Here is a 25,650-nt window from a genome sequence, read left to right as displayed (position 1 = left end):
CCCAGGCTGGGGGCAGGCAGGACACGAAGGACCACAAGCCAAGACGAAACGCGTGGGACGGTCAGGTCGGCCTCTGTGTCTGGTTCTGGACAGAAGTTTTGGCCCTGCGAATGGTCAGAGCTCAGGCCCCACATTCACTGGCACTGAGCCGACAAGGGGTCCAGAGGACACAGGGCAGGACCCTCAGGACCCCGCTCCATGGGCACAGGTACTGAGTCACAGCCCCAGGTCCCCACCCTGAAACCTCTACCCACCAGAGCAGGGGTTGAAAGGACAGCGTCCACTGCCCAGCGGGGGTTAATGGGAGTGTGGATGCACTCACAAGGACCTTCTCTTTTTTATGTAAGACCCAAGTAGGCTATTTAAGCTCACGGAGCCCAGGGGCTTTCAACTTTCTTTCATTTTTCTTTTATAAACCGCAGACTCCGTTATTCAGTCCACATTTCCTGGTCATCACTTACATGCAATCTACCACTAAGTCCTGCTGAACCTGTTCCGGCCTTTCTTGTTTTTTTTGTTATTTGTTTGTTTGCTGGTGTTTTGTTTTGTTTTTGCCGCACTGCGTGGCTTGTGGGATCTTAGTTCCCTGACCAGGGATCAAACTCTTGCTCTTGGCGGTGAAAGCGCGGAGTCCTAACCTCCCCAGGGAGGCCCCTCTCTCAGGCACTTCTTGAGCCGTCCTCCACATCCTGACGCTGCCCACCGGCTCAGACTAGCCCGCCCCAACGGCCTCCATACCACTCGCCCGCTGCCTGCAGCTCACCCTCCACATTGTGCCAAGTGTGGTCTCTTCTGAAGGTAAACCTGACTCCTCTCATGCCCAAGACCCTTCACCGTCCCTCCAGAGGTTTCAGGATCAAGTCTGGAGTCTCTAACGCAGCCAGCGAGGCTCTGAATGACCTGTCCCCCGCCTCCCTCTCCAGCCTCAACCCGAGATGGCCTCCTCCTCCTCTGGTTCCGGCTGTGCCTTCTGGGCGCCTCCTGCTGCCCCACTGCCTGGAGCTCCCTCTTCGCACCCCCAGTCCCTGGACGTGCAGGCCCAGCACCAGGTCCCCCTAACGTGTCACAACATCCCGCGCTCTCCCTTCGCAGTCCTTATCACAAGTCCAACCGCTTCATCATCTGTGTACCGGGGCCTCGTCCACCTTCTTCCTAAACTCTAAAACGACGCTTGCAGCTTGTCTGCAGGACGTGAGGAAGAGCTTCCAGGAAAAACAGGTTTGGGAAGCACTGGGTTCCAAGAAAAGTGGCTTTCTTGGTATAAGAAAGAAATACATTTAAGTGCAAGTTTGATGTATGAAGCAGGGCACCCAGAGCCAGCGCCCTGTGACGACCTGGAAGGATGAGGTGGGGAGGCCAGCAGGTGGCGGGGGACTCAGGATGTGGGCGCACACATGTATGCCTGTGGCTGATTCATACTGATGTGCGACAAAAACCATCACACTATTGTAAAGCAATTATCCTCCAATTAAAATGAATAATTTTTTTAAAAAAGCCTTAAATATATGCATGTGCAATGTGGCTTCCCCCCACAAAAAAAATAAAACATAAAAAGGAAAAACTACAGGTGGTCAGTATTTCTTGGATGAATGGGGGACTCAAATAGAGCCACAACATTCAGACCAAATAAGAAGAAGAAAGGGTTGGAGCTGGAAGCCAGCCCTCTGCCCTTGGCCCCCGTGATGTGGCGTGGGAACGGAGAGCCCTTTGGAGCAGCGGGAGCCTGGTTTAAACTCTCTGGGCTAGAACACCGCAGCATGGGGGGTCACGGGACGCGCGCAGGCCCAGGAGCAGAGCCCTTTAGACGTGAGAGGATGACTGCGCCCGCCTGGGCCTCTGGGAGGACGAGGAGTCTGACCTCACACACCAGTGTTTCCTGTGCCTCCAGGAGTCATCCAGAGAGCCGGCAAGCTCAGACGGCAGAAGGTGAGGGAGGAAGCAGAGCCCTGCGGCCATGGCCTCCAGAGAGAGGCTGATGCGCAGACCTGGGAACCCGCCTCTTACCAGGTACTGCAGGGTCCCCACGAAGGACGTGCAGAGGCTGCCCTGGTCCAGCTCCTTGGCGTATCCCAGGTCAATAATTTTGTGTATTAACTGGAAGAAAAATCAAGGAGGGGGAGACATCTGAGGGCTCCGCGAGTCCGCTGTCCTTCAAGAATCCTGAGCACCTCTGCTGGTGCAGAGGGTGTATCTCTGGATTCCCAGTCCTAAGACCCCAAGCGCCTAAGGACCGCCAAATAGGCAGGAGAATGCCCTAGACGCGGTAGGTTCAGGCAAAAGAAACAACGTAGAAACGCCAGGCGCGTGTCCCCCCTTGCCTGGTGAACACCTGCTGGAGGAAGGTCAGAATTCGGTGACCACGCAGCCCGAATTCGGGACTGCGAACCCTGGACTTGCCGTGACGCGAAGGACCAGGTGGGCTTCCTTCTCAGTAAACACCTTAAATTCTCCAACCTCCGATAGACTGCCGGGAATGGGTGTGAACAGGGACAGAGGTGAGGGCCAGGACGGGCGTGGGTTACGCTGACGGAAGCCGCGGGGGAGAGATCAGACGGCCCACGGCTGAGCGGCTGCATTCCACTCATCTGAGCCCTGCTCGCCACCCAGCTGAACAAACATGGCCCAGCCCTGCAGGGAGGTGATCCCACACCTGAGCAGGGGGGCCCCTGAGAGCTCTGGGGAAACTGCAGGCTGGACCAGGCCAGCTCCAAATACATCCTTTCGGCCACGTCCAGAACCCACCTACAGCTGGATTCTCTGTGAGCTTCAAAAGCTGAGGCTCCCAAACAAACGGAAAACAAAAAACATGTTTCCAAGAAGTGCAAGGCCCCAAGGCTGGAGGGGGTGGCAGGTGGAAGACAAACACTATTTTTCTTATCGGATTCCTGCATCTTGGGATGGTTAACAATGTGGTCTGTTCAAACTGGCGTCAACCTGCGAGCCAGAACTTGGTGCTGGATTTTGTTTCGATTCAAAGAGCACTCCCAGAGAATCAAAGCAAAAGCATGAGCAAGGAAACCCAAACATAAGCAGGCACGCAAAGCGCATTCCTCGCCCCCACTGCCTGCCCCCAGCTGCTCAGCCCACGCTCCCCCGCCCCTCCCCGAGGCTGGCCCGCAGGGTCACTCACTCTCTGTTCCCCTTGCTGCAGGACAATGTTTTCTGGCTTCAGATCCCGATGGATGATTCTGTTCTCATGAAGGTATCGAAGTGCAGAGGCTGAGAGGGTGGAAAGGGGAGTGAGTTCCCGTTAAGCCTGGACGATGCCTTTTACTCGGCATTGCCTTCCCAGTGAAAGACGGTTATTGCGTGTCCCGGACACACACCCCGACTCCGTGCAGGGGCTCACAGCGGGGGCGGTGGGGGACAGGCCCACAGACGCCCAGCCAGTGAAGGGAGGGAGACCTGGCTACGTGAGCAGAACTTGGGCCAGCACCAGAATCTGCCTGGTTCGGGTAAAGAACTCCGAGCCTTCCATCCACGAGGTCACCACCTCCCGTTTCGAGCAGCGGTTCTCAAACAGCACAGCCCAGTCCGGCAGCATCAGACTTGGTACACAGAAACGCCAAACCCTCGGGTCCCGCCCCAGGTGGAGTGAATCAGAAACTGGGGCGGGGGGGACCCGGCAGTCTGCTCTCTATCAAGCCCTCCAGGAGGTGCTGATTAACTTTGAGACGGGGACCTTCTCTGGTCTAGAGGCTCGAAAAGTAAATTCTGCAGGGTGGGCAAGGGAGACGGGCCCTCTGGGCAGACAGCACTTGGTCATCGGATGCAGAGGATGCAGGGCAGAGCTGCCTCCAGGGAGGAAGCGGGGTAGGGTGCCTAGAAGGGGAGAATGGGGGGCGCCTTCAATACACCTGCCGGTCCAGCGTGCGTCTGCCATGTGCCCCATCCTCTGCTGGGCTCTGAGGGCCGTGAAATAAGGGAGGACGTGGTTCCCAACTTTAAAGCGCTCAGACTCTAGCTGACAAGGAAGCAGCCCGCACCACCCGGCTCACTCGCTACCGCAGCCTCTGCTGTGAAGAACAAACGTGACCACGTGAGCCAGGACGGCCAAGGCTCAGACCATCAGGATGTGGCTTTTACCCCTAAGAGAGGTTTTAACAGAAGTCCTAACAACCTGGATGTACCACAGATGAAAGAAACAAGAAGTATTAGAAAGAGATAAAATGATCTTTATCTGGAAATGATCTGACTCTAAGCGTAGAAGACTCAATAGACTAAAAACTGGGGGAAATGTAGTAAGTTGTCTGCAAGCAAAACAAGTAGATACAAATCAACAGTTTTTGCCCTGTCATAGATCCAGTTGAAAGGAAAAAAAAAATCCCATTCACACTAACAGCAAAAATTCTAAAGTACCACAGGATAAATTTAGCAAAAAAAAAAAAGAAAAAAAAAGCGTCATGGGAGGAAAACTATATGGCATTAAAAAAAAGCTAAACAAATAACACAAAGAGGTTTTAAAAGTTTGTGGCAACTAGAGAAAAGAGTACTGAGGGTCCTTAAACAGCTAAAAATAAAGTTACCAGATGAATCGTATATTACTATCTCTAATAAAACTCTAATTCAAAAAGATACACGCACCACTGCATTCACTGAAGTGCTATTTACAACAGCCAAACACGGAAGCGACCTAAACATCCATCAACAGATGAATGATGAAGAAGATATGGTACACGCACGATGGAGTATCACTCAGCCGTGAAAAAGAACGCAACAATGCCTTGCAGCCACATGGATGGACCCTGAGATTATCACAGTAAGTGAAACAAACCAGACAGACAAAGATGAATATCACATGGTATCACTTACCTGTGGAATCTAAAAGAAAATGATACAAATGAACTTACACACCAACAGAAACAGACTCACAGAGGCGGAAAACAAACTTAACCGTCACCAAAGGGGAAGAAGCGGGAGGGGTAAATTAGGAGTCTGAGATGAATAAACACCCACTACAGAACATAAAATAATCAACAAGGACCTACTGTATAGCGCACAGAACTATACTCAACAGCTTATAATAAACTATAATGGAAAAGAATGAAAACTACATACACACACATGTCTATAACCGAATCGCTTTGCTGTACACTTGAAATATTGTAAATCAACTACACTTCACTTAAAAAGAAAGAAAGAAAAATTTATGGCAAAAGATACTATACAAAGAGCAAAAGACCAAAAAAGGGGGAAAAAAATATCTGTAACACATATGCCAAAAACATGCATCTACAGACAAAAACTCCTACAAGCCAGTAAGAAAGCAACGCAGGTGTTAGGGAAGCGACACTACTATTTTCAGAATCATAATGTTATGTTACTTTTCTAAATAAAAAAAAAAGCTTTTTTTTTTTTTTTTTTTTACTTTAAAGGAACATAAAAAAACCCAAAGAAGTGGGTTAGACAGGTGCTTCCCAGGATTTTAGATTCAGGCCAGAAGGATTAAGGATAAAGACTGAGGATGGGGTTTAAGAGAAAATGACCATGTTTTTATTTTCCGAGCTTAGGCACATTTAAAAATATTATCATCTACTATCAATAGAGCTAAGTAATTAGTGATTTACTAAAGAAAAGACCATTCTAATAACAAAGAAAGAAAGCAAACCAGTAGAAAAACTGGCAAAGAACACATGAAAGGGGAGCTTATAGTAGAAATTAAACACGGACCGCAAGCAATTACGCGGTTGCGTACGAAGTCGCTCAGGCTCACTGGCCGTCCACAAAGCACGCGTGAAGGGAACAACATGCCTTTTCACTTCTTCAAGCAGAAGGAATTTCAGATGAGATGTGAAAGGCACTCCCTACATCGCTGGAAGGAGTAATAACTGCTGTGCAATTGGGGGAAAGAAACATGGCAAAAGCTATTCCATTTTAAGACGTATGTATCGTCTGACCCTTTGCTTCTGCCTCTGGCAATCCAGCTTACAAAGCCAACAGCACCATCACCTACAAACCCGGGTGCGGACTGCGCAGTGTCAAGTGAGATCATTAGAGACGAATGAAAAGTCACCCATCACGGAAGGGCTAAAGGAATCACGGGAAATCCACAGTATAACTGGCAATTATTAAAATTATCTACGCTTATATTACCTGACTCAGAGGGATGTCCATGTTGTAATGGCGTGAACCTCTTTTTTTTTTATTAGAGGCAAAAAAAGGTCAAAAGCAAAAGCAATAACCACACTAAGAAAAGTTTACTAAAGGGTCTGGGCCAGGGCATAGCAGGGAAGGGGTGCACCCCAAGGGGGAGGAGACACCCTTCGCAGAGCCCAAGGGGCCAGACATGCTGTGTGAAGACCTCGTGCTGAGTGTTTTCTGAAAACACAGGGAAACCCCTGACAGTTAAACACCCACCTTCCACCTTCTTGGGGGCATTCCAGCCACACATTAAGTGAAATCGCAAAACCTCTCACTGAGTCTGCCCTTAAATCCAGCCTTTGACCGTAGAGTTTCAACATTTCACACTTGTTCCCTCTTCTTTGCTTTCACAACTGGGCACAGCAGATTGGCTTAGGCCCAACAAACGTCCAGATGAAGCAACATGCCCACTGCTCTCAGAGGGTACACCCCATATGCCACCCACCTTGTCTGCTGGGGGACTTCCCTGGCCATCATGGCCACGGTTCAGATGCCTGTCCACTGCAGGGGGTGTGGGTCCATCCCTGGTCGGGGAACTGAGATCGCACGTACCATGGGGCGTGGCAAAAAAAAAAAAGCCTGGTGCTTCTCACCAGCACTTTCATTTTGGTTTTATTGACTTTTACTAGGGTCAAAGCGCAGTGTGAAAACAGGCTCTGATAACCGTCTGGGCACGACCCTGCACACGGGGACACGGCCTCCCCTCACGTGAACTCACGCCAGCGGGGAGCACCTGCGGGGAGGATGGGGTGTGTCTGCTCAGCCCCCGAGGCCCCAGGGCCCGTGCGGCTGTGTGACATGAGCGTCAGGGGTTCTAACACAAAGGCGGGGCTCCGTTTGTCCAAGGCCAGGGTACGTGAAATGTTGAGGCTCACTGTAGTTTGAACAAGTAGGAACGCCCAGGCTAAGGCAAGGCCTGTGACGTAGACGTGAATGTCCCACTGAGAGTGACGTGGGGGAGGACGAGCGGGGAGGTGCCCTGAGAAGCCCCTGGGAGGCAGAGCGCTCACATCAGATGGAGGGCACAGCTCAGTGCCACGACGCTCGAGAGCCGTGCCCGGGTCTTTAGGAAGACGGAGGCCAAGCCGGTGACCCAGCCGGTGACCCTGTTAACAGCGGGCTCTGCTTATGCTGAAGCCACTGCTCGTAACACATCTGAGCTCTCATTTCAGGAAGTCCCTCGTTTTCAATACTTTTTGTCAACCTAGTCAAACCTGGAATTAGACAGTCCTATATATAGTGTGTGTGTGATATACACACACTGCATACGTATACACGCTATTACTGTACACACACGCACACTACATACGCATATTGACAGTCCTGTGTATGTTGTAACACGTGGTTTCTTACACTGAGTGAAATGGTCAAAACGCTGACGGGCAAGGGCTCGGTGGCAGCGCCCCTTCCAGGATCAGTCCCTGAGAGGCTCAGTTCGGTCTGACTATGCCTTATTTAACAGAACGGGACCACGGGGCGGGGCGGGGGGGGGAGGCCCGTGTCATGAATCAGAATTTTCTCAAGGCGAGAGAACTTAATTTGACTTAAATTAGATGGAACATGAGAATTTGAGATGGAAAAAAGAAATACCTGTGCGTCTGAAACTTTCTTAAAAGTCAAAGCCCCTAACAACAGAGATACTGCAAGCGCATAAAACTGGAGAAGTGGCCCACAAGCATGAGAGCCTGCAGGCTGCACACTCCACGGTCCCGTGACAGGAAAGAGGTGCCGAGTGGCACTCTGTGTGGACTTTACCCCATGCAGCGGCGCCTCCTCAGACAGACGCTGCCCCGGGGGGTCTGCATCAAGCACCGCGGCCTCCTGGGGCCTTGGCAGGAGCGGCACCCAGGTCTTGGACTCCAGCTTCCCGCCGGCTCGTGAGGGAGACACGGACATATAACTGCAGACTGTGCCGCTCCGGAGTTCTCACTGATGAGCCAGAATCCCAAACCACGCTCCAGAGATGAGGGAACAGACAGGACCAGCTAGACTCCCATGCAGAGAAGCGGCTGTGTGAGGACTGTCCACGAAGCCTACTGACCACACCCTGAGCTGAAAGGGACCACTGAGCTCTCCTGAGGGTACACTTGCTCGGGATACACGCCACGGGGAGGAAATGCAAAGATCGATGGACCAGGGACGCTCCAGGTGGTCCAGCGGTTAAAGAATCCGCTTGCCAGTACAGGGGACACAGGGTCGATCCCTGGTCCAGGAAGATTCCACGTGCTGTGGAGCAACCGAGCCCGTGAGCCACAGCTACTAGAGGCCACACTCTGCAACAAGAGAAGCCCCCGCAGTGACAAGCCCACGCACCCCACTGCAGAGGAGCGCGACTCGCTGCAACTGGAGAAAAGCCCGCACACAGCAACAGACCCTGCGCAGCCAAAAACAAACAAATAAATAAATTAAACAGTGCATAAGACTTAAAGATCACAGACCAGCAAGCTGACACACGGGTTAGAAGAGACAGAAGAGACAGTCACCAGTCGGTGGTTTAAGTCACCATGACGGAGAAGGGCAAGAGGACATCTGTTCACTCAGTAAAAGTTGGCTGTGAGCCTACTAAGTGCCAGTCGCTCTGATGTCACTGGGCTTTCCAAGCAAGACGGGCTGGTAGGCCAAGTGCGGAGGTGTGGAGAAAGATCCAGTCCCTCTAATGGGTTCTTGGCTAAAGGAGAGCCTGTGACTCACGAGCGAGGTGGCAGGGCGGTGTTGCCAGTGCTGAGAGGGAAGCGCAGAGTCACCCTCTCTTCATCCTGCCGTCCTGAACAAGTGTCTTCTGTGTGGCTGCAGCTGTCGAAAATGTGCCGCTGGATCGAACCATTTCCGTCACTTACTGCGCAAATAATCTGGTCTACACGGCATGGCTCATATCCTAAAGGAATCCTAAGGAAATCAGTCCTGAATATTCATTGGAAGGACTGATGCTGAAGCTGAAACTCCAATACTTTGGCCACCTGATGCAAAGAACTGACTCCTTGGAAAAGACCCTGACGCTGGGAAACATTGAAGGCGGGAGGAGAAGGGGACAACAGAGGATGAGATGGTCGGATGGCATCACCGACTCGATGGACATGAGTTTAAGTAAGCTTGGGGAGCTGGTGATGGACAGGGAGGCCTGGCGTGCTGCAGCCCGTGGGGTCACAGAGAGTCAGACATGACTGAGAGACTGAATGGAACTGAACTGAACTGAATCTGGTCTACAGGCCTCAAACCCAGGGTCAGTCCTTACTGTTGAGGACAGGCAGAGGTCATGCAATGGGTGGAGGAGGCCACGAGGGCAGCAGAATCCGAGAGGGAGGCCCGCTGTGCTCGCTGGGCCAGGGCGGTCCCCACGGAGGGGCAGGCCAGGGGAGGGGCCGGCGCAGCATTCTGAAAGCTGTGCATGGGCAGAGGCTCACAAGGGACTGAAGGGCGGGTTTTGAAATGGGCTGCAGCGAATCAGGAGAGACGGGAGGCTACGAGCTTTGGCCTCGACCTAGCGGGGGACGGGGACGGACGTGTCCTCTCAGAAGCACAAGGGAGTGATCAGTCAGTGGGAATGGGCGCCCAGGACAGTGAGGTGCTAGAACGACTCTGAATGAGTGGAGGCAGTGGGCACAGGAAGGGAAAGCAGGGTGTACACACGAAGGAAAAGACTGGAGACTTCAAACAGGGGGCGGGGGCGCGGGGTGGGAAGAGGGGCAGATCCTAAGAAGAGACGAGATTCAAAGTCGGCACCCATGTCCAGGTGACTGGCAGAAGATGGGGCCAGGGATGAGACAGAGGACGTCAGGAAGGGATCGGGTTTAAGGAAGACGTCGAGGACTTCACCTTGGAAGTGACTCAGGGAGAAGCACCAAGGAGACGTGGATTCGGAACTGAGGATGGAGGTCAGGGTTGAAAACAGACTTGGGAGAAGATGCAGTTGGATTGAGATGTCGTGAGAAAGACCCGGCACACGGATACTGGAAGCAGCGGGCGGTCACCAGGTGCAGAGAGGGACACACAGGTGGGGGAAAGAACAGACAGACAGACAGACAGCATCGAGACGAAGCTCCAAGAAGAGGATGCAGGAAGGGAGAGGCCAGGGGACCCCAGGGAGCCGTCAGGCTGGGGCAGCACAGCGAACGTCAGAGACATTCTGGGCGGCCTTTCTGAAAACCAAAACCAAAACCAGTGACGATGCAATACTCAGAGTTAGAAGGGACCCTGGGGCTCACCCAGTCCACGTGCTCATTTCAAGCTGAGGACACGCAGGCCCAGAAAGTCACCTTGGTTTTCTAGAGAGGAAAGGCCCCTGAACGAGGAGGCAGAGCTGGGGGAGTAGGGAAGGCCAGGTCTGAGAGCAGCTCTTTCATTCTGATTATGTTTGTTAAACCTGGTTACTTACGATTTTCCAGGTACTCTATATACAAATAATCTGAATTTCTGAGATGCGGTAGTCACCTTTCATGACAATCAGCAGTGCAGTCAGAACGTAGGTATTCAACAGAACAAGCAAGAAAAGCCACAATGAAAGGAAACAGAGCAGAAAGCCAGGGCTCTGAGTCCCGAAAGCCCTGCGCTCCCTCTGGAACCCTCCCTGTCCTGTGAGGTGGACAGACTGGACACCTGCTTGGAGACGCTTCGACGGGAACAGAGACAGTGACTCAGAGAGCAAAGCACAGACGGGACAGCGAGCAGGGGCCCTGGAGGCCCAAGGACAGGGCAGTGGGTCACCACCACTCCCCGGCCGCCTGGAGAACCAAGATCGGTGCAGAGCCAAGGTCCAGGAGGGCCCAGGGATCGCTTACTGTCCCATCCGGCTGGCCTGGGCATGGGCAGTCCCCACCCGAGGCAGCAGAGACCCGGGCCTCTAGAGCAAGCAGGAGTTTGCTGTCAGCCGGCAGAAGGAAACATATGGCAATGTTTTCCAGAGGATAATGAGTCCACTGAGTTACAACTTCCTTGAGCTATTTTAAGGTCGCTTTATGTGGAAGACAGATCACTTCCAGCTGCCTCAGCACCTGTCTCCAGACCTCTCAGCAGCATAAGCGCAATGTTCTAACAGGCTCGCCTGTCCTGGCGCAGGAAATGGGCTCACCCACAGGCTTCCTGGGCGTCTGCTCACTTGCTCATGTGCATTCTGCAAGATCTTCTCGGGCAACATGAAGCTCCCTGGGAAATGCCTGTGTCTATCATCCTGATGCTGCTCTGTGTGGGCATCTCTGGGAGACAAGTGGCACCGGAGAGGTTAAAGCTAAGTAGGGGTCACCGGCCAGTCAGAGCTATGGTGTTTCCAGTAGTCATGTACGGATGTGAGAGCTGGACTGTACAGGAGGCTGAGCACCAAAGAATTGATGCTTTTGAACTGTGGTGTTGGAGAAGACTCTTGAGAGTCCCTTGGACTGCAAGGAGATCCAACCAGTCCATCCTAAAGATCAATCCTGAGTGTTCACTGGAAGGACTGATGTTGAAGCTGAAACTCCAATCCTTTGGCCACCTGATACAAAGAACTGACTCATTTGAAAAGACCCTGATGCTGGGAAAGACTGAAGGTCAAATGAGAAGGGGCTGGCAGAGGATGAGGTGGTTAGATAGTATCACCCACTCAGTGGACATGAATCTGAGCAAAATCTGGGAGATACTGAAGGACAGAAGAGACTGGCGTACTGCAGTCCATGGGGTCACAAAGAGTTGAACACGACTGAGAGACTGAACAAGAAGAACAAGGAGTCCTCCAGAGAGGGCCACGTACCCACCCCGGGGCAGGGGTGGGCTCTGACCATATCTGCGGTCAGCCTGGCAGGGACCAGAAGGGCAGCTCCACAGAGGGACGTGGGTCGGCCCTTGGGACTAACTGGAACAAAACAGGCTCAGGAAACGTTCCAGAATACAAGAGAGTTATGTGAGAGGAACTCCCAGAAACCCTTTGAACTTGGGCTCCGTGACGACATTGTGCAAGAGCAATAAACTTTATGAATCTCGTACACAAATCAGAAAAGGGACTGAAAGGACAATCTGAGCTTATCAGCAACCCCCCAGCCAGGTGGCCGGACGGCATCCAGGAGGCGGCAAGGGCGGTGGTCTGAGCAAGGTCGGCCACTTCCGGGGAGGGACATCCCGGAAGACGGCCACCCGCCCGGCTCACCGGACCTCAGCCCTGGGTCACAGCCCAACTGAGGACAGCGGGGGTTTTCCAAAAGGGGAGGCTGGGGGGCCGGGGGAAGGACAGGAGGGACCAGCACATGGCAACTGCCCTACCTCCCGACGGTTCTCACAAGGCGAGCCATGTGTCCGTCTCTCAGCAAATAAAGCTGCTACCCTTAAGAAGTAACAGGGGACTCCCTGATGGCCTAGTGCTTAAGAGTCTGCCGGCCAATCCAGGGGACCTGGGTTTGATCCCACGAGCCTCAGGGCAATGAAGCCTGTGAGCCACAGTTACTGAGCCTGAGTGCCGCAGCCGCTGAAGCCTGTCCACACGAGAGCCTGTGCTCCGCAACAAGTGAAGATGCTGCAGTGGAAAGCCCACGGATCGCAACGGGGAACAGTCCTGACTCGCCGCAGCTAGAGGAAGCCTGAGTGCGGCAATGGAGACCCGGCACAGCTCAACACAGATCCATTAAAGGAAATAAGCAATGTGCCGAAGGCCACGCTGCTAACAGGCGGCAAGAGCTGCTATCTGACCCCCGATGGCTCATTTAATCTTATGTGAACAGCTGTTCTTTTAAATAAAAAGTAGGTCCTTCTTCTAATTTCCTTTGGGATTTATTTCATTCACTGACAAGTATGTATAAAGCAGCTGCTACGCAAGGTACTACTGTTCCAATTGTGGGAGACACAGCGTTGACATCAAGTCTTGGCCTTTGTGAGTTTAATTCTAGCAGACCAGCACTTCAGAGAAAGCCTCATTATTTCCAACTTGGGGCCACAGAGAGGAAGACAGGGAACCAGCGACCTAACGACCTTTGATACTCATCCACAGACAGGAGAATGGAGCCACTTAAGCTTCCCCAGGGCTTACCTGTCCTCACTATTCTGACTTACATGTAACTTACACACACACACACTTCGAATACATAAGAGAAAGCTACCACAGGAGGCAGTGGTACCTGGACACATGTAGCCACACCAAAAACGAGACCCGCAGAGGCTCCGTAAATATCGTAAGGGTCACTGGAGGATGCTAAATGTACATGAGGGAGTAGACAGTTTTGTGTGCCTGAGACAATCACTCAGAGACTATCATAACAACAATTTCCTGAATGCACAAACAACCTACTAAGTGAAAACACATTTGAAGAAATAACATACAGAAAAGACTTGAAGCTCTAACCAGAAACAAAAGCTGTCCACGAAGAGCAAAAGATCATGCTCCAACCTTCTAACCTGCCTTCGACTCAAGAGAATGAACTGATGTGGCCACCGGCGCAGAAGACAGGTGAACATCCATGCACAGCACGGACGGGCCAGCGTGGGCAGGGGTCCGGGGAGCAGGTGGGATACTGGCTGAAGGACTGGACTCTCTAGGGAATCAGAGAGGGCGCCTCCCTCTCTGAAGCAGCCTGGCTGGTGATGGACGCACACTCAGGTCACGTGAAACGGCTGCAGCGTCCTGACGCTGCACATCTGAAACTCACACGTGTCCAACGTCAACTACGCCTCAACAGAGCTGGAAAAGAAACCCCCGACTGGTGCCACGTCATCCTGTCCTCACTGTGAACCCCATCCACAGGACAGACGGAATTTTCCACGTCCCACTGCTCGGATCCTAACCGTAAGCACGTCATCACTCCATTCCCCCTCACTTCCTTCTCGCCCAGAGTGAAGAGGCGGCAGGGGCAAGGCCAAAGCCTGGGCACTGCAAGCCCCCTACCCCCCCAGGCCAAGCATCAGCAACGCGGCTTTACAGACGGGGCGAGGTGGCAATAACTGGTGAACCTGGGTGACGAGCCTGTGGGCTTCACTGCACTGCCCTTCCAACTTTCCTATATGCTTGGTATTTTCCTAAACAGAAAGTCTGAACACACCAAAACAAAAAACACACAGCTTCCGAGAGGGCGCGGTGGGCGAGGGGTGAAAACAGTGTCGCTCCCCAAACTGGGGGCAAACGTTGAGTGACGAACCCTGGGTACCTCTCAACTCTCGATCTCGGACTGTCACCTTGCACCATCAACCTTGCAGATTTGCCCCCAAAAGAGCAGGTGCCAGGGCCAGGGAGGTGGTATCTGAGCCCTGCACGCCGAGGTCGGGCTCCTGCTGCTCAGGCCAGCCAGGCCTTCTCAGAGGGCCGTCAACACCCTCCTCAGAGAACGCCAAGGGTTAAACGGGGTTTAAAGGAGCACCGTTTTTTCCTATGGCTTCAGCCAGCAAGAAAACTACCAACGAGGAAGTGGAAAAATTCACTGCCAAGGGATGAGATGCATTCAAAGGACAACCAACTCCATCACTGGCTGTTACGGGAAAGCTGGGAGTGGAGCTCTTTAATGGGAAAGGAAACTCGCTCTTCTGTGCACACGACTTAGTCCGGAAGGAAGGGAAATCTATCTGAGTTCAGCGCCCGCCTGACTAGGCCCTGTCGACCGATCCATCACCAGCCCCCGCCACCGTCTGTCCCTGCCAACCCACCTCCGCAGAGACCGGCGGACCTGTCACCTCCCCTCCGCGCCCTCAGGGCCCCTCCCTGGCGGGCACGGCCAGACATCCGGGGCTGGGGTTTACCAATGTCGCTCAGCAAGGTGAGGATGGCTCCTTCCCGCAGGCCGCAGCAGTTCTCAAACTGGTTCAGGTACTGTTGAGAAGGGGGGAGAGGCGTCAGGAGAGCGGTCACCAGCCACCAATGCACTGTCCACCAGGGTCCTCCGCCAGCCGAGGCTGTCTGAGTGCTCCCCGGGTCCTGGGCGGGCAGGCCGCTGGGCGGCAGGACTGGCCGGGGCGGGGCCCGGGCAGGGATGGAGGAAAGAGACCTGCGAGCTCCTGGAGGTGCTCACGTGTGCGACCCTGAAGCCGTTCTCGGAGCCTCACCTGAGCCACGGTCCTGGGGAAATGGGCGCAGCCGGAGCTCAGCCACTGCTGATCCACTGCTCCCAAGAGCCCTGGGGACCCACTGAATCCCTCCTTCCGACCCCTTCCCCTTGCCCTGGGTGGGGATGACAGCAGGGGCCACGTGGCAAGCACTCACCACGGGCCGGCACCACGACGGAGCCAGGAGAGCAACAGGAAGCACACGACGCTGGGTCCAGGGACGGCTGAGCGTGGACACAGTGCCACCTGGCTGTCCTGCCCCCCAAGCCCCAAAGCTGCCCCAAATCTGTGCACCTTCTTCCCTAGGGAGGAGTGAGGGGGTGTGGATGGAGGTACAAAGCTAGCTTGCACCCAGAGCCCACACGGCCCTTGAGCTCTTTGCGGATGGAGACCTACGTGGATGTGCTCCCTGGAGCCTTCCTGCCCCATCTCACTGCATCCCACCCTGCCCTCCTCTGAGGCCAGCATCAGCGGCCTTCCCAGCTCACGGGTGAGATGCCGGACCGAAGGGGTCCAGGAGTCTGTCCACCCCTAAGGCTGCCGCAGGAAGGAGCTGCCCCAGGACGCGAGTCCACCTGAGGCTCAGGCCCTCCTGGCCCTGGTGGCCTATCGAGGGTCTCAGTCTGCTGCGAGAAGCCAGCCTCGACTTCAGAAAGCAATTTCCCGACAAGAGGGGCACCGATGCGAAGTAACCCCCACCCCCACGTGTGTCCATGAGTTGTTCCTATATCGGGCACACGCGCCTCACTCCTCTGATCAGCTCTGGCTTTTAGATTCACTCAGGCATTGGCCACTGAGAAGGCAATGGCACTCCACTCCAGTACTCTTGCCTGGAAAATCCCATGGACAGAGGAGCCTGGTAGGCTGCAGTCCATGGGGTTGCTAAGAGTCAGAAACGACTGAGCGACTTCACTTTCACTTTTCACTTTCATGCATTGGAGAAGGAAATGGCAACCCACTCCACTGTTCTTGCCTGGAGAATCCCAGGGACAGGGGAGCCTGGTGGGCTGCCGTCTATGGGGTCGCAGAGTCGGACACGACTGAAATGACTTAGCAGCAGCAGCACGCATTGGCCAAGCATGTCTCCCCGCCCAGGAGTGTGAATTTTGAACATTCAGGAGCAGGGAAAGACAGGCCACTCCACTTGGAACTGAGATGACGGACCCTGGGCGCCGGGGCAGCAGTGCCCCCCCTCCCTGATCTCCCCTGGTGACCACGTGGATGCAGGCCCTGTGGGGCGCCACCCTACCTCTGCCGCACCACCCGGCACCCCTGGCCGGGTCAATCACGCCCCAGTCTGTATCACTCTCTTCCCCAGCGGCCTGGCTCCCCGCTGCCCATGAGATGACGTTGGAGGTCCTCCGCTGACGTAAGCTGGTTGCCTCCCACCTACCGCCCACGCTGCCCGCCAAGGAGTATCCTCTTGGCTACAGGAACATGGCTTTATCTCCCTAAATAGCTGCAGTTAGTAATCCAGTGGCTGTCAAAGGTTAGGAAAATAAAAGAGGAAAATGGAAGTTCTGTTGAGTCCCTGTTTCGCCTCTGTTATCAGTCCCTGCTTGTGGGCCGTGCCAGCAACTGTGCTCATATCCTGCCCTGACAACCCCAGACGGGCCACCCCTCGGGCGGGAGACGGCCACTCGGGCACATGGGCCTCATGGAAAGTCCCTCTGGAGAGGGACAGTGGCAGGGGCCAGGAGAGCAGTGGGAAAGCAGGCGGCGCTGGCTCTGGGAATGGCCGAGGGGGCACGAGGCACCTGCTGGCTGTCCTGCCCGCCACCCTGCACCTTCTTCTGGGGGGAGGAGTCGGGGGATATGGACAGAGAGGCAAGCTCTCTGCAATATAAAGCCACCTTCTGCCCAGAGCCTGCACGGTCTTCGTGCTCTGTCTTCACACTTCTGTCCTCACAGACGAAGCGGGGCCCACGGCTGGAACCCGCAGGTGAGCCCCAGGCTCTGCCGCTGCGGCTGTGGCGGCCCAGCCCCCCACCCAGCCCCTCTGGGCCAGGAGGTGCCCCCCTTCACTCGGGATCCCATCTGTTTCCCCTGCATCGCAGGGCTGCTCACCAGGCTATGAGTAAGAGCAGGTCGTGGTACCATTTCCGAGATGGGACACACAGGGCCCCCAGGACCCACCCCGCAGCCCGTGTTCTGATACAGAGACGTGAGGACATGGCGGGAAGGCAGGCAGGGAGCACAGCCCAGAAGCTGTGTCAGTGGCGGCTCTGGGTCCCCAGCCCGGCTGGCTGGAGCCAAGTCAGTCCCTTCCTGCCCCGCTCTGTGACCCCGGGCAGCCATGGCTGGGAGAAGCTGTGCTCACAGGGACTGTGGCCACGGGGCACCAAAGGGCTGACACAGCCGTGCTGGGGGAGGAAGGTCTGGGGCTGGTCCAGCCCTGCCCTGGACATGACCGGGTGGTGTTCCCTCATCACTCGAGGGACAGCCAGAGAGTGCACAGCAAGCCCCCCCCCCGACCTCCGTGTCCCCCCCGAGTGCCCCCTGCCCCAGGCCCTGCAGCCTCACCTTGCCCCGCTAGGGTGCCCCCGCTCAGGGCCACCCGCAGCCTCCCCTTGCCCCCGCGCAGGCAACCCCCCCCCCGGCCCCGGGCCCCACCCCAGGCCCCACAGCCTCACCTTGCCCGCACGCAGGCACCCCCACCCCGGGCCCCGACTCAGGGCCACCCGCAGCCTCCCCTTGCCCCCGCGCAGGCACCCCCCGCCCCGGGCCCCGCCCCAGGCCCTGCAGCCTCACCTTGCGCAGGTCCCCGCCCTGGCAGTACTCCATGGCCAGCAGGGGCAGGTCGTTGGGAGCCAGGCTCTGCATGCCTTCAGGGACGTCCCGGGCGGCCACCACATTGGGGTGGTTCAGCCTAGAGGGGAAGCGGAACGGGTGAGGGGGGCAGACACCAGGCTCACCCCTGCTCCCCAGAGCCTCGAGGTGCCGGGGCCTGGAGGGTGCAGGGGCGAGGGCAGGGCAGCGCTCGGTCTGCGCCGTGAGCCCTGGTCATGCGAGGGCCCGGGGAGCTTGGTTCTCCTCAGAGGCCACGGCACGCCCCCCGCGCTTCCCAACTGTTCTAAAGCAGAGAAAACGGAGGGACTGCGGACAGCACGCCACTGCGTGGGGACGGGGTGTGTGTGGGGGGTGTCTGTGTGTGGAGTGTTGGTGTGTTCATGGTGTGTGTGTGGATGGCATGTGTGTGTGGTGTGTGTAGTGGTGTGTGGGGGGTGTTGTCTATATGTGGAGTGTGGGTGGTTTGTGGCGTGTGTGTATGTCTGTATGGCATGTGTGTGTGGTGTGTCTGTGTTTGCTCGTGTGGTGTGTTTGTGGTGTGTGTGTGCGTGTGCATGTGGGGTGTGTGTGGGGTATCTGTGTGTGGTTTGTGTGTCTGTATGTGGAGTGTGGGTGGTGTGTTTGTGGCGTGTGTGTGTGTATAGCGTGTGTGTGGTGTGTCTGTGTCTGCTCGTGTGGGGTGTGTGTGGGGTGTCTGTGTGTGGTTTGTGTGTCTGTATGTGGAGTGTGGGTGGTGTGTCTGTGTCTGCTTGTGTGGTGTGTGTGCGTGTGGGGTGTGTGTGGGGTGTCTGTGTGTGGTCTGTGTGTCTGTATGTGGAGTGTGGGTGGTGTGTCTGTGCATGTGGCATGTGTGTTATGTGTCTGGGGTGTGGGGTGTGTGTCTGAGTGTGGAGTGTGGGCAGTGTGTTTGTGTGTGGTGTATGTGTGCGGTGTATACAGTGTGTGTCATATGTGTGGTGTGTATCTGTGTGTGGAGTGTTGGTGTGTTCATGGTGTGTGTGGTATGTGTATGTGGTGTGTGTGGGTGGTGTGTGTTTGTGGCATGTGTGTGTGTCTGTATGGCATGTGTGTGTGGTGTGTCTCTGTCTGCTCGTGTGGTGTGTGTGCGTGTGCATGTGGGGTGCGTGTGGGGTGTCTGTATGTGGTTTGTGTCTGTGGAGTGTGGGTGGTGTGTTTGTGGCATGTCTGTGCATGTGGCATGTGTGTGTGTCATGTGTGTGAAGGTGTGTCTGCTTGTAGAGTGTGCGGTGTATGTGCACGTGCTCACATCTCACAAGAAGACACCCCCTTCCCCGGGGTCGGGAGGGAGCCCCTGCTGGGCTGTAACTCCTCCGCGCCTTCCCAGCTGGGAGGGCAGCCCCCCAGCTCCCCCACCCCGGCCCCCTGGAGGAACAGACTCTGCCAAAAGGTTCACAGCAGGGACACTCACCTACCAGCTCAGAAGTGGAAACACTGGGGAAAAAGGATCTTTCCTGACAGAAAACTCAGCGTAATGGCTGCTTTATATCATATAACAAAGGAAGCCCACTCAGAACCCTTGGCGGGGCCGGGGCGTGGGCTGTCACTGCCGCTGCCCCAGCGGCCACCGGCCTGGACAGTCTGGCTGGGGCCCTGACACCTCTATCAGGGTATCAGCGCTGGGCCTCACGCCTCTTTCCAGAGAGCTGGGCTGCGGCTCCAGATCCTAAGGCCCTCCTCCAGAGTCACTGTAGTGTCCCCTGAGCCCTGAGGTCCCCCACCCCAGGGTTGCTGGCGCCCAGGCCCTCACCTCCTCATGATCTGGATCTCCAGGCACCAGCGCTCGCGGTTCCGGGGACTGAGCTCTTGCCGGCACTGCTTGATGGCGATCTGCTCGCCCGTCTCCTGCAGAGGATGCACAGGACGATTAGAGACAGCCAAGGGTCAAACCCACAGCTGTCGCCTCCGGGCCCAGAACACAGCCCGCGCTCAGCTCCAGGCCCCCAAGGCCGGCAGCGTGCCCCTTAACGGATGGCCCCAAGTTCCCTCCAGCCCACCTCCCGGCCCTGCCCCCTGGTCATCTCTATCCACCCCACATCTGCACCCAGGCCTTGCTCTGTCCCCACCTCCCCCTTGAGACCTCTTTGGAACACTTCTGCCCAAGAGAACCCTCATTCCTTGAACCCTGGTACCACCGGACTTGATCTTGGACCCAAGCAAAAGGCACTTCCCTGTGCTTCAGCCTAACAGTTAACGCCCTGGCTCCAGGTTTCATGTTTCTCTCGCTGGGGGGGTCTCTCTCTCCAGAGAGAAGGCAAGCACAGTATAGGAGATGGAACACAGGCTGATTCAAATCCCAACACAGCCATTTCCCAGCTCTGTGATGCTGGGTGGACCACGGGCTCTGGCTTGGTTTCTCTATCTGTAAAGTGGGAACACTGACATCCACCTGCCTTTCAGGGGTGCCTCAAGGCTGAGCCCCTGGCAGCGTCCAGCCCTTAGCAGGCATTGGGCAACACTCCTGATGGCAGACCCACGCAGGCGCCGCTGGCATTTAAAACTCTCTGAAGCTGGGCTCTAACCCACCTCTCCATCCTCCTCCTGCGACTCCACCTCGGGCCTCCAATGCCCAGTCAGGGTCAGACCACTGGCCCAGCCTGTGCCCTCTGGTCTCTGCTCCGGGACAAGGCCTGGGTGTCCCCCACAGCAGGGGCTCCTGCCCTCCTGTCTCAACAGGGCACTCCTTCCCAGCACTTACTCACCAAAGACTTATTTTCTGCAGGGTCACAGGGTTACTTTCTCTTTTCTCTGTTACACTATAGGCCTGTCCATCCTTAGGAGTTTAACCTCTAATGCGATATCTGACATAGTGCCCTCCATGGAAGCTTCATGAATGGGAATGAGGGAATTGCTACAATTCTTGTGAACGACAGACAGCCTGGGTCCCGAGGATTAACTCTTCCCTCCCCCCGGGTGTCCAGGCAGCACCGAGGTCAGCGCTCAGCCGCCCCTTCCCAGGCCCCCAGGCCCCTGCAGTGAGAGCCCCCTTAAGAGCCCACATGCCCTGGGACTAGCCCTGACCTGCAGGGCAGGCAGAGGAGAAATCCAGCAAGAAAAGGCTTCAGAATGGTACCAAAATTCCACTGGGGCCCAAACGAAAGATGGGTGTCCTAGAGGCCCCACTGGACCATTTTTTCTGTTTATGAAAATGTGTGTTACGAGGAATCCTAAGTCTTATAAGTGCAGAAATTCATTCGGTCCAAACTGGGACTCAACGGATGCATGTCGAGGTCGTGGCAAGGCCCCCAGGGACACATGCTTCCTCAGGGCAGCAGACACGCATCGAATCACAGGTCCACCAATCCAGCCACGATCCCTGCAGATCAAGGGCCCACCCGGGAGGAAAAGGACAATGGGAATCAGGGCTCCCCAGGTGGCGCTAGTGATAAAGAACCCACCTGCCAATGCAGGAAACGGAAGAGACTTGGGTTCGATCCCTGGGTGGGGAAGATCCCCTGGAGGAGGAGATGGCAACCCACTCCGGCGTTCTTGCCTGGGAAATAACTCGGACAGAGGAGGCTGGCGGGCTGCTGCGCACAGGGTCACAGAGAGTTGGACACAACTGAAGCGACTTAGCACACACGCACGCAGACAAGAAACAGACAGTGTCCCCTGGGACGCATTACTCGCTGGTCAGCAGACCCGTCCCTAAAATCGACATTCATGAATGAAAGCTTCAGGAATGAGGTGGAGGCATCCTTTGACTGTGACAGCTCCAAGGCCAGAAGCAGATACTTCCAGCAGCCCCACCCAGGGCACTCTCCCAAGTGGCTTCTATCAAGTCCCCACACGGCTGTCATTAAGCCTCGGTCACACAGTCACCTTATATGCTTTTTTTTTTTTCTTTCAATAGCTCTGAGATATCACTCACACGCCATTCAACTCAGCCATGGAAGGCACACACACTGATGGTCCGGGGTACATTCAGAGTAACGTGGCAAAGCCACAGTCCGTTTTAGGGCGCGCTCACCAGGGCCTCCCTGGTGCTCCAGGGGCAGGGACTCGGTGCTCGTGGTGTGGGGGTGCCAAGGTTCGAACCCCGGTCGGGGGGTCTAGACCCCACATGCCGCAACTAACAGCTTTACATGCTGCAATTAAAGGTCCCGCACACCACACCAAGACTGAAGATCTCAGTCCCGCAGCTAAGACCCAGAGCATCTTCATTTCAGTTCAGTCACTCAGTCGTGTCTGACTCTGCGACCCCAAGGACTGCAGCACGCCAGGCCTCCCTGTCCATCACCAACTCCTGGAATTTACTCAAACTCATGTCCATTGAGTTGGTGATGCCATCCAACCATCTCATCTTCTGTCGTCCCCTTCTCCTCCAGCCTTCAATCTTTCCCAGCATCAGGGTCTTTTCCAATGAGTCAGTTCTTCGCATCAGGTGGCCAAAGTATTGGAGCTTCAGCTTTAGCATCAGTCCTTTCAGTGAACATTCAGGACTGATTTACTTTAGGATGGACTGGTTGGATCTCCTCGCAGTCCAAGGGACTAATTAGTTAATTATTTTAAACGAGAACATACTCATCACCTCCCAAAGAAATCTCCACCCCCAGGCCTAGACAAGCACTCATCTACACGCTGCCTCTACAGATTTAGCCGTCTGGATACTTCACATAAAGAGGATCGTACAAGATGTGCCGTTATCAGGCCCCCGCCCAGCAGTATTTCAAAGGCTCACCTCTGGCGGCCCAGGCTGCTCCGAGCCACGCTGCCCGGCACCGCCCACGGCAGCAGCTGCTGACGGCCAGGCTCCGCCACTCTGTCCACTTACTGCGCGGTTAGAACCCCGACCTCTGGCCAGGATTCGGAGGTGCCCTTGAAGAAGAGCTGACCTCTTTCAAAAACTGGCAGTTCTGCTGCTCTTGAACCCACCAGGACAGCTGGACAAGCGACCTTGGATGGACATCCAGCTAGCACTGCTCAAGAGTTAGGGTGTGTGTCCAGAAGCCACGATTTGTTTCATTGATGAACAACCAGACTGCGTTACATTGCACGAGACTTTCCACCCTCTGCGTGGTGAACTTCCCAAATCCCCTGCTCTCAAAGTGATTCGAATCTGCTTTCAAGTTTCACTTCCCGTTAGGGTTCAGACTCGTTTTTTGGCTCAGTTCTCTGGTAACTCCACCAACAGCCATTCCAATATGTGTCTAGAAGCTTGTTTGCAGGTAGGCGGGATCGCGCAGAAACCCAAGCTCCAGCAATGAGAGATGGATGGCCACACTGCAGAGGGAGGTCAGGCCGCCGGGAGTGTCCGCTGAGCACGTGATGTTGAGACGGACGGTTGTTTTAAGCAACCATTCAGTAGAAGATACTGCAACTCGTGGTTTGTTACTGCAGAACGTCTCCTCGAGTTTAAAAATCTGCACCTAATTTAATATACACGACAGTGCATTCGTTTTCTATCATTGCTACAAGAAACTGCCACCAGCTCGCTGGCTTAAAACAACACCAATTTACTTCCCGATGGTTCTGGCAGTTCAGAAGTCTGGCGAGGGTCTCACGGGACTGAAATCAAGCTGTTGGCAGGCCATGTCCTCTTCAGAGGCCCTAGAGAAGAATGCCCTTCATGTCCGCCCTAGAAACTAGGGTCTGCCTGCAACCTGTGGCCCACGGCCCCTTCCTCCAGCTCCAGGCCAGCAGTGACCAGCGCAGCCTCTGCGGGTGCACTGCTGACACCGACTCTCCAGTCTCCCTCGTCACTTTCCGTGACCCCTGTGGTTACACTGGGCCCACCCAGGTGGTCCAGGATGAGCTTCCCAACTAAGGTCAGCTGATGAGCAACGTTGATTCCCTCTGCAGCGCAACCTAACCTTCACAGGCTCAGGGGGTTAGGACGCAGACATTTGGGGAGGGGGTCACTATTCTCCTGAGCATAAACAGTACGCTTCCTTCATGAAGATGACGGACAGGGCTTCTCTGGTGGACCAGTGGTTAAGGATCTGCCTTGCAATGTAGGGGACACCAGGTTCGATCCCTGGTCCCACAAGATCCCACATGCTGTGGAGCAACTAAGCCAGTGCACCGCAACTACTGAGCCCGTGCTCTAGAGCCCACGAGGCGCAATTACTGAAGCCCACGTGCCCAGAGCCTGTGCTCTGCAACAAGAAAAGCTACTGCAACGAGAAGCCCAGGCACCGCAATGAAGAGCAGCCCGTACTTGCTGCAACGAGAAAAGGCCGAGCAGCAGCAAAGACACAGCACAGCCGAAATAAGTAAGAAAATAAATGAATCTTAAAAAAAAAAATGACAGATAAGTCAAACCCAAAGGGTAGATGTTACGTGCCTTAGGAAATGTTTTATAGAATCCATCTGCATATACACTGGGTGATTGCAGATAGCTGTAATGTCCTGCCCAACACAAACACCGGAACTCACACACAGCCGTCACCTGGCCCATCCCAGAATCCACTAATAGACCCTGATACTGAAGACTGATGTTAAAGACTGATGAACAGTCAAACTCAACCTATAGAGTGAATTTTGTGACGCGAACACAGAACACACCATGGGGTTAAGTGGGCACAGGCCCCAACACTGAGTGGGCAGCTCAGCCTGGTCCTGCGGTGCCAGGGGAAACCCTGCCTTCCCAAGCCTGAGGGTCCCACACAGACACCTCTTACCCTGCGACCCTCTAGGAAGCACTCTAAAACATTCCCGTCTTTCCACGATTAATCTTTCACTTGAAACAGAAACCCAGGTAGAAGGACCTTCTGTAGCTAAACACATACTTTCTCTGGAAAGCAAAATTCAATTAATCATGAACAGACTGTGAAGATGGTTTTTAAACTCTGGGGGTGTCTGTCCCCAAGCTGCAATGACACACCAGGGCATGGACGACTGACTCTATTTGGCCTGGAACCTCCCAGTCTCGGCTCAGTTCTCTGGAATCCCAGACTTGGCCCAAACCATCTCAGTACCCAACTCCTAGGAAGTTGGGACAAAATTTAAAAGCGGTGTATCTGGAGAAAATGGAGAAAGGGGCCTAGGATGGTGTCTCCATTGAAGGCAGCTGATTACGAAGGTCCTTCAAGTCTCTGCGATCTTTTCGCCTTTTGTGAACAAAGGTGAGTGTACTCCAAAGTGGGGGCAGCTTGCGGGGACAGGCTCCCCCAGACTCCTGGGACCCCTGGATGGCACTACAGGAGAAGCGAGCTGAAGGCCAGCCTCTGAAGGAGCCGCTGGCCTCCCTGGTAGCCTTTTTCTAATGGCTGGAGGGCCACGAACAGGAAGCCAAGGGGTCTGTCCACACCCTCAGGTCATGAAGTCACCTCCTGTTACCAAAGCAACCACTCAACAGGCCTCTGTGGTCTAAGAGGGGGGCTGGAAACACCTTCCGTGTTCCTTCTCGGATCCTCCCTCCCAGATGAGTGTTTCTGGAAGGAGGGCCCAGAGTCAGAAGGCTGAGGTCAGCTGGCTGACCCCGCCCACTCCCTTCGCCTCCAGACCCACCCACAGGAGCTCGGGAGGAAGCAGGTCAGATCACCGGTGATCCCTCACGCCTCACCTGGTGAATGTGTGACCTCGAGCTCATCACCTAAGCCTCTGGGTCTTTATCCACAAGGTGGGGGTGACCATACCCTTTCTGGTGCTGTCGGTCAAATGAGACGGAGTGTGGGGCCCTCGGGGGCTTGGAGCATGTTCCTACTTCCTCTCCCCAAGCCACCTGCCACCCCTGCCCCCTAACACTCCGTGCAACCCGCGCTCTGTGCCAAG

General features: G+C 55.1%; 1 protein-coding gene across 3 annotated transcripts in view; it reads right to left on the bottom strand.

Moving 5' to 3' along the window:
• Nucleotides 1-25,650, bottom strand: part of IKBKB (inhibitor of nuclear factor kappa B kinase subunit beta) — a 52,613-nt gene that overhangs the window by 17,611 nt on the left and 9,352 nt on the right. For all 3 annotated transcript variants that reach the window (XR_009493068.1, XM_005226099.5, NM_174353.2), the window contains 5 exon segments: nt 19,685-19,779; nt 17,878-17,995; nt 14,824-14,893; nt 3,131-3,219; nt 2,005-2,094 (listed from right to left, as the gene is read on the bottom strand). Coding sequence is in view for 2 of the 3 variants with exons in the window: in XM_005226099.5 (XP_005226156.1) it covers nt 2,005-2,094; nt 3,131-3,219; nt 14,824-14,893; nt 17,878-17,995; nt 19,685-19,779 (462 nt within the window). In the remaining variant the exon portion in view is untranslated.

Source organism: Bos taurus, chromosome 27 (genome assembly GCF_002263795.3).
Source record: "Bos taurus isolate L1 Dominette 01449 registration number 42190680 breed Hereford chromosome 27, ARS-UCD2.0, whole genome shotgun sequence".
Taxonomy (NCBI): Eukaryota; Metazoa; Chordata; class Mammalia; order Artiodactyla; family Bovidae; genus Bos; species Bos taurus.
This window is presented reverse-complemented; position numbering and strand designations above follow the sequence as displayed.